This window comes from Asparagus officinalis, chromosome 9 (assembly GCF_001876935.1).
Source record: "Asparagus officinalis chromosome 9, Aspof.V1, whole genome shotgun sequence".
Classification (NCBI taxonomy): Eukaryota; Viridiplantae; Streptophyta; class Magnoliopsida; order Asparagales; family Asparagaceae; genus Asparagus; species Asparagus officinalis.
In genome coordinates this window covers 64,820,586-64,829,898 of record NC_033802.1, presented here as the reverse complement: position 1 = coordinate 64,829,898, position 9,313 = coordinate 64,820,586, and the positions used below count along the sequence as shown (strand labels likewise).

Genomic DNA, 9,313 nt, shown 5'->3' with positions numbered 1-9,313 from the left:
TACGATTGCATCTCCCAGGGCACCCGTGCTACCCGTGGTGGGTAAACTTTTGCGAAAAGTGAATTATAATGATTTTGAGGTCTATAAATTATGTTAGAGCCTGTTTAGATTTGTAGGGGGTGAAGGGAAGTTAGGGAAGATTTGATGTTTGCAAAATGTTCTCATTGAAGCAATGTAAGCATTTTGTCTCCAGCCTCAGTAGGGTCGGCCTCACACTCACAGTAGACCTATATGGGCCTTGTTGGGTCCATAACGAGGGAGCAGTAGTGGGCCTAGGCAAATAAAGTGTTCAATGAGAAAATAACCACCAATGAAGGTCAAAAAAAAAAAAAAAGCTTTCCTCCCCTTTTTCTTTTAGCCGAAGACAATGAATAAATTTTGAACGAGAGACCTTTCGTAACTAGATTTCTATTGTCAAGATTTATAAGACTTCTCTCTCTCTCTACATCAAGGGGGGTGTTTGGTTGCACAATTTTATAGAAAATTTTCTCCAAATGTCTGACAATGGCAATTCTGTAATTAAAAGTTTTCTGTAGATTTCTGTAAACTGTGTTTGGTTCAAAAAAATTTACAGAAATGTTTTCTGTAAAGTACAGAAAAATATCAAAATTTACAGAAATCAATTTTCTCTCAAAATAGGCGAAAATCACCCAGAAATCTAACACCACATTGACATTTTTCTATAAAGTTGACACTTTTCTATAAATTTAGGGGGTGTTTGGTTCAATTTTTATAAAATTATAGGAAATTTTGCTATTTTCTATAAAGTTATGGGCTATTTTCTTATTTTGAACCAAACAAGCAAAGTAAAAAAACAAGAAAATTGGTACTTTTTGACTTCTCAAAACTTTTACTATAATTTTTTTTAAGAAATACAAGGAAATCATATTTAGGGTGGAAAACATTTCCTATAATTTGTAGGAAATTTTGAGTATAGCCAGGTTTAATGAGATAATGGGATTTTTTCTAAATGGTAAAATCTTGAAGTTAAGGGGTTTTCTGCCCCTAAACTTGAGGGGTTTTTTTTTAAAGATATTTTGAAAGTTACGGTGGGTTATCTAATAATCATCCTGGTATTTGCTGTTTGTAAAATTATTTACCTTTCTCAAACGAAGCTAATATTTTTGTTAAACATATCCTCTAACCTTCATAGTTATGTAGCAATCACAGTTTAACATGCTACTTACCCTACCCAATGATTAATCAGGAAGCCAAATTGAAATGAAGGGGGCAAAAAAAAAAAAAAAAATCAATCCATATAATTAGCACCTTTTACAATTTCTTAAAAAGTAAAGGTATATAAATTAATTTTCAATTGCTCTTACCAATTAAGGCAGGATTTTCCAAGAGACGTTTGATGGCAGCCATACCCACGATATTAGGCTTGAAAATCTTGCTCTAAAACTTACAAAATCTTGCGTGATTACAAGGTAATTTGCACCTTATAATGTTTTTTTATGAAGTTTTTATACATCATGAGCTATAACCAGTTATTTTGGCAGGGGAGTTTCTCGAAACTGCCGAAAAAAAAAAGGGGACGAATAGATGAGTAATATTTCTAGCATTATCCTTTTTAGTGAACTACGAGAATTATATCAGAATCTCTAAGCCGGCAATAATTACAAAGGGTGGGTGAGTAATTGGAGTCAAAGTATAACCATAGTTTGGTTTAAAATAAAGTTGATAATTGTAATTGAATCAGTTGAAATGAAAAGAGTACTAGATAATCTAAAAATGGGAGAAGAAGCCTTACAAATCATCAAGAGGGAGAAGAAAAATGGGAGATGAACTCACATAAGTACACGCGTATGAAAAGAGTACCAATAAAAAAGGCCATGAAGCGGCAGCTCATTCGCTCATTGGCAAAATGAGCTGCCAAGAGATAAGCTAGTGATGAGACCCACATAGCTAGTCATATCAAAAGGTGTGAATCTAACTAATTTATCTCTTGATAGCTCATTTTGCTAAATGAAGCGCCACCAGTGGCCGAGTCGGGAATTTTGATTTGGGAAAAATAACTAAATGTGATAATGTCATATTTTTTTTCCACAGTTGATTGGCATGTAAACTTTATTACATAACAATAGTTCTATAAAGTTATATTTCCAATTAGAATATAATCTTTTAGTAGCTTTCTTCGTATCTTTATTTCTTGAAACTATTTCATGACCATCATCATTGACCCTCAAATCAATTAAAATCATCTTGTTTATTCATGAAGGCACGATTACAATTTTTGATGATTGATTATAGCATTATATATATTCTTTTACATTTTTTTTTCTATAAACTCTACAAATTAATTTACATGAGAAAGACCTTTAAATGTTGAATTTCATATAAATATTTTTGTTCTCTTTAAAATATTACTTATGAAACGAATTTAAGAAATAATTAACATCTGTATCCCGTAATTGTAGCAAGACTAGTCCTATTAGATATTTAAAAAAAAGGAGTATGCTCCTACTAAAAGTTAGAAATTTTTATTCCTCAATTTCAAATTAAGTATGCGATTACGATAACCGAATGACGGTAAATTCATTTCTCACCTAAAAATCCAATCGAAAAATAATTTTCGAGAAGTATGAACTTTTGAAGTTAAAAGAGAAGGTAATAAACAATGCATTTTTGCAAAAAGGCCCACACACTTCTTAAATTAACCAAGCTATTTTGAAAGAAAATCAGAAAGTACAGTGTATATAGATTCAAGACTATAAAAGTATATTCTAATCACTCAAAACCTTTAAAAAAAATAGCTAGCTGGCGTGCGTTAAGTGAGTCAGCGGGCGCTGCTCGGATACCTGCAGGCCCGACGACGGGCTATGCAAGTATCTCAGCTCATTGTGAACAGGGCTGTCGCCCGCTGTGGCGACCATTGGCGAAGAAACATCTGTTGGGGATTCGTCCTATCGATAACCTATCAAATGAACCCTCTCGCGGAACATGTCATCCGGATCTTATGTTGAAAGAAGGCAAGAAGAAATCACAGCAAATAAAAGAAAACTTTGCTAGGAAAAAAATAGAAGAGAGAGCACCAAAATTTTAACGAGGTTCGGCAACTTGCCTACGTCCTCGGGAGCCACACAAAAAATTTCTTTAAATATTAAAGAAGATTACAAAGCTTTGCAAGAGATGATCTCAAACTCCTTGAGATCACTCAAAAATGAACTCTCTTTTTATTTCTCAAGGCGTGAGATTTTTCTACGAAAAATCGCAGCTCAAGACGCTGCAAAAATCGCCCCCAAAAAACGCTCTGAAGATCGCTCTGGAAAACTCGCGTTTAAGTGGCGGCCAGTGTTCCCTATTTATAGGGAAACCCTAGGTCAAAACAGATTAGGATTCTGTTTTCTGCGAGTTCCCCTGACTGCGAAGCTCGCGTGTATGACTTATGTTCGCCTGAACATAATCAAGCTCGCCTGAACTGCTTCGCCTGCACTTGGAGTTCGCCTAAACCTCCAAAGCTCGCCTGATCTTCCAAGTTCGCCTGATTTCTTAACTTAGAGAAATCTTTGTTTTGCATGATTGTTCTAAGATTTGGGTCTACACTCGAAACTAGGGCTGTCCATCCGGGCCGGCCCGGCCCGGCCCGGCCCGGAAAACCGGGCCCGGGCCGGGCAAAACCCAAGCCCGGACCCGGGCCCGGGTGGTCCGGGCCGGGTCCGGGCCCGGGCCCGGGCCTGAGCGGGCCGGACACCGGGCCGGCCCGGTTTGTTTTTTTTTTTTAAATTTTGTTTTTTTTTATTTTTTTAAATTTTAACAAAACCATAAATTATAAATTATTATAAAAAATGTCATAAATTTTATTAATAACTTGAAATGAAATGACATAAATTACAAGTACAAAAAATGATAAAAATAACTTCTTTATTAATAATCGGTAAATCCTTTACAAGTATAAATTTATTTCGAAATTCGTCGCATCACAATAGATGAGTACATCCCAACTAGGTTGGCACCTACTCACCCATATCACTATCATTTGCAACTTTTTTCGAAATAATTTAATTCAAATTTAAAGCTAAGAAATAAAAATTACAATTTTATGAATATTATCTAATCATTATATCTATCTGCTAGTCCCAACTCTTCAAATTTATCTTCAATCATAGCAATCCGTTCGATGCCTTGTGTTCGCTTCTCGTATCTCCACCAATCCTGTAAGCACATCACCGCTTGTACAGTATACGGATCTAAGCATGTCCTGTGGTCGTCGATCAAACGTCCTGCTGTGCTGAAAGCGGATTCCGAGGCTACAGTCGAAACCTGCACTGATAGTAAGTCACGAACCATGGTGGAAAGTATAGGATATGAAACTGATCCATATACTTTCCACCATTGCAAAATATCTAAAGCATTTCCTTGACATCTAACTAAAGAAGCAGAAAAATATTCATCTATTTCAGAAACATCTAATCCTGATGAAGTTCCAGATCCACCAGTTAGTTCAGCTACCATTGCATACCTATCAAAACTTACACTTTTACCTCGACCTGTGCTCGAAGCTGAAGGTGCCGAAGCTGAAGACTGTTGTGTAGCTACACCATATCTAGCTGCATACTCATCATATAAGGTTTGAAAATAATTTCTAATAGCTAAATAATGAGTAGTAGCAGTAAGGGTGGATCCATCATCTAAGTCTATAATCTGTCCACCATACAATGATTGTAACAAACTTCGAAGGCCAATTTCCTTCAAGCATGGATCAATAAGAACACCAATACCAAAAATATGAGGAATAGGCCTAAAATACTTATTAAATTTACTCTCCATTTCAAAAATTATACTTCCAAAAATATCATCCATACGATATTTTGTAAAATTTTTTTGAATATTTAAAATTTGTAAAGCAGCTAAAGTAATAGTTGGATAATAACAACCAGATAATAACATAGTAGCATCATAAAAAACTTGTAACATCTCATTTAATTTACATATAACTGTCCATTCATCTTCAGTTATTCCATAAGCACTACCAGAGCTAGAACTAGAAGCATAAAAATTTATAAAATCATTTATAATTTCTTTATATTCTATTGCTACAGATAACATTGCATAGGTGGAATTCCACCTATGGTCAACATCTTTTGGAATTAGTCTAGGCTTATAATTTTTTCTTTTACAACATTGTTTCCATCTTTTAATTCTCATTTCAGAAGCATTATGCATATTAGTAACTGTTCTAACTTTTTCTATCATGGGTTTAATTTCAGAAAATGCACTTTGAACAATTAAATTTAAAATATGACAGATACATCTAACATGAAAAAGCTCACCATGACATGGCAATGACAAAGTTATTTTCAGAAAATCAACAGCTACATTATTATTACTTGCATTATCTAGTGAAAGAGTAAATATTCTTTGATCAATTTCTAGTTTCATAAGTTCTTCAACAATTAAATTTGCAACATTAATACCAGTGTGTGACTCTTCAATTGCAATAAAAGAAACAACTCTTTTAAACATTTTCCAACTTTCATCAATCCAGTGTGCTGTTATACATAAATAACCAGTTTGCACTCTAGATGACCAAATATCAGAAGTTAAAGAAAATTTGCAGTTTAAATTTTTAAAATAAGAAATTATTTTTCCCTGTTCCTCAACATAATATTTTAAAATATCACGTTGACAGGTTTGACGAGAAAATTTTGTAAATGCAGGATAAAAACCATCTCTAAATAAATCTTCAAATTCATCATCTTCTACTAATTTAAAAGGAAGGTTTTTAAGAACAATAAACCTGATTACGCATTTCCGGGCTCGGGCAGCGTCATAATTCCAACTGCCGAGGGTACCTGAAGAGGATGATTGGGAAAGCATAGACTGCCGGATATCACCTTGTAGATTTTGGCCTTTGTTGTGTTTTTCAATATGCCGTTTGAGATGGTTGGTGCCGCTCTTATGATGAGCTTTGAATATCTGGCCGCACAACGCACATTTCGCATTCTGAGAGATGATCCTACCGTGTTCATCCTTGGTGACGTCTATCTTCTCAAAAAAATTCCATACATCAGACCTCGGCCTTTTTGGAGCTCTTGGTGCCGTAGATTCGTCGCCACCAGATTCAGGATTAACACCGGTAGGATGAGGAGTTGTTGTAGGAGGACTCATCTCTGGATCGGTAGGAGTTGCATGTTGCTCTTCATAATCAGACCCAGAAGCCATTTGTTGGAAGTATTAGAAAATACAAAAGATTATAGGATAGTATATTAGTATGAGATAGTATAAGATTGTATAAGAGAGTAGTAGAGAGAGAAATAGATGAGTTTTGTTGTGAGAAAATGAATTGAAACCCCCCCTCTATTTATAGAAGCAGCCCCCTAGGTAAATGACCAAAAAACCCTCGAAAAATAGCCGTTTTTTGACCGTTTTAAGGGGCAAAACGGTCAAAAGACCAAATCTGGCCGTTAGGCCAGATTTGGCCCGGGCCGGGCGGGCCCGGGCCCGGACCCGGGTTTTGCCCGGGTTTCCGGGCCCGGGCCGGGCCCGGGCCCGGGCACGACCGGGCCGGACACCGGGCCGGGTCCGGGCTCCGGGCTTTTTGGACACCCCTACTCGAAACCAACAACATCTCCAATAATGTGGTCTTCAACGTTGTAGTGCCCAAGCTTTAGAACAAGCATACTCCATAATTGCATTGATTATCTAACAATTATAACCTTGGACGGGCCGGGCTGGCCCGGCCCGGCCCGGATTCAACGGTCACATAAGTGACCGTTGTGGCCGGGCCGGGCCGGGCCGGTCCGGCCCGGCCCGGCCATTCGAAGAACCAGTGCCCATTTTTGGGCACTGTTCCGGGCCCGGGCCGGGCCCGGACAGGGTTCGCCAACGGCGACCCGGGCCCGGGCCCGGACCCGGGTTTTGCCCGGGTTTTCGGGCCCGGGCCGGGCCCGGGCCCGGGCACGACCGGGCCGGACACCGGGCCGGGTCCGGGCTCCGGGCTTTTTGGACACCCCTACTCGAAACCAACAACATCTCCAATAATGTGGTCTTCAACGTTGTAGTGCCCAAGCTTTAGAACAAGCATACTCCATAATTGCATTGATTATCTAACAATTATAACCTTGGATCCGCACGTGAGTGAGTTATATGTGAGTGAGTTATATTCTGATGTAGAACACACGGCAGACACATTTATGTCAAAGTGGGACAGTTGCAAGTCCAAATGCGGGCCTGGTCGAAGAAAATAAATTGTTTCGAAGAAACGACCATAACTTTCAAATCGTACGTCGAAATTGGAGGAATTATATATGAAAATCGACTATCTCGACGAGATGGAGCCATCCAAACCTATCCCTAAGGATTCGGTTTGCTTCCTTCGTTTTGCCAAATTCCTTACCGTTTGAAAGATATCTGCATTTTTGTCCGTTTTTACTATTTTTAGTGCTTTAGAGTCTGTTTTGATTATGAAACAAAGCCGATTTGATCTTAGATTTGACCGGTAGACTTTCCTAGTCGTAAGGAGTCTTTTTAGGAGTTGTAATATTTTAGGAATTATTTTACTATTTTTGGTAAGTTAGAGTCCTTGTAGGAGTTTGAGTCATTATAAAAGTTTTGTTTCTTTTCTATTTAAATAGGATCTTGTAAGCCCTATAGGCATAATTTTAATAAAATTTTGTTTTTCTTCAATATTTACTTCGTGGATACAAAGATTGTCCTTGATGGATTCCGAAGCTACAACTTCCGCGCTGCATCAAAATTTAAATGCCCCCCCCCCCTATTCAAATAATTTTCAACCTCAAATCTGACATGACAGCCCACTAGACTTAGCTCGTTTGAAATCTGACATGACAGCCCACTAGACTTAGCTCGTTTGAAAATTAACAGGCATGAGCCCGAATCCTAAAACCCTAAACCGGAAAGCGCAAATAAACAATACCCATCAAGTACTATAATTTTTATAATTCATATTTTTATTGTTAGTTAAATAGATGTTTGTTGTTCCCCTAAGAATTTTTATAGAATTACATATTTTTTTTGTAACGGAGAAGATCCAAATTCATTATTACGCTCGCACCACCGTGCAAATCGAAGGACTTCAAAGTCGAGAAATGAATAATCAATGGTTGCTTTGGAATATTGTTTTCGTCACACTTGTAATGGTTACGACAAACAAAGGAGGAGGAAAAAGAGCATCTCAAAAAGCAACAACAAACTTATAATGTGCCTCTGGAAAAGGCATAATAAAACAAAGCATTTTACTGTTAACTTTGGAAGATTATCAGATACCCAGGGTGACTTTCAAAATATCAGAAAACCCCTTTTTTAAGTTAGGAGTTTTACGTGTTATCAGAAAACTCTCTCTTCATATTAAGATTTTATTATCAAAACAAACTTCCCTAGAAACGTATAAACCATAATTTTTATCATCAAAAAATATCTCAAAATTTAACATAGAAATTATCTCAAATTTTATCTCAAAATATCTACTCTTTTACTCTCTGTGTCATTTGTTATGCTGTTCAGATCAAATTATCTCAAAATTTATCTACTTTCTTACTCTCTGTGTCCTTTGTTATGCTGTTCAGATCAAATCTCATCTCCCCTCACTCATCTCTAATATTTTATTTTCTTACCAAATATTATAATTATATAATTAATTTAAAAATAAAAATTGTATACATCCTCAATTTATTAAACAATAAACTTGAGATGAAGAAAATATATCTCAAATTTTTTTTGAAAAAAACGCTTTAAGACTTGTACTATAATAAAAAATAAAAAAAATAAAAAGCTACAATGTGTAAAATAATAATCATTATCAACATCTGATGGTCCAAAAAATTTATTTAATAGGTAATTATCATTCTCATGAATAATTATATGATACATAAAAAATATTCATCCCCTAAAATACATAAATATATATTTTATTATTATAAAAAATTGTCCAACGTTATTTTATTTAAAATTTCCTACTAACAAAAAAATTATTCTACTTTAACAATTTATCCTATTTCGCGTGCTGTAAATTATTCTACTTTAACAATTTATCCTATTTCGCGTGCGTGACAGCGTCACGATAGACCACCACCACCTAAAACCCAAATTAAAGCACATACTTGCCAACTATGAACTTAATTTATACCTGGAAACATTTGCATCTACAAGCATAAAACCCCCTTATATCGGATCTTTTATATTTTATAATAACATAAAAGAGTTTCAAATACATTTTTCTTACAAAAACAAGGGTAAAGTTCCACCTTTATTTAAATATACATCTTAAACTCTCCCATTACAACTTCAGTTCCCACGCGGGTCCACACCAACAGACTTCAGGGTCTCAACCCGCCTCGGGGAGCGAAACGGC

General features: G+C 36.3%; 1 protein-coding gene across 1 annotated transcript in view; it reads right to left on the bottom strand.

The window, feature by feature from the left end:
* The window catches only part of LOC109823550, a 1,396-nt gene continuing 1,078 nt past the window's right edge, over positions 8,996-9,313 (bottom strand). Inside the window, exon 4 of the mRNA XM_020389826.1 lies at positions 8,996-9,037. Within this exon, the coding sequence (XP_020245415.1) occupies positions 8,996-9,037 (42 nt within the window). The remainder of the gene's footprint in view (positions 9,038-9,313) is intronic.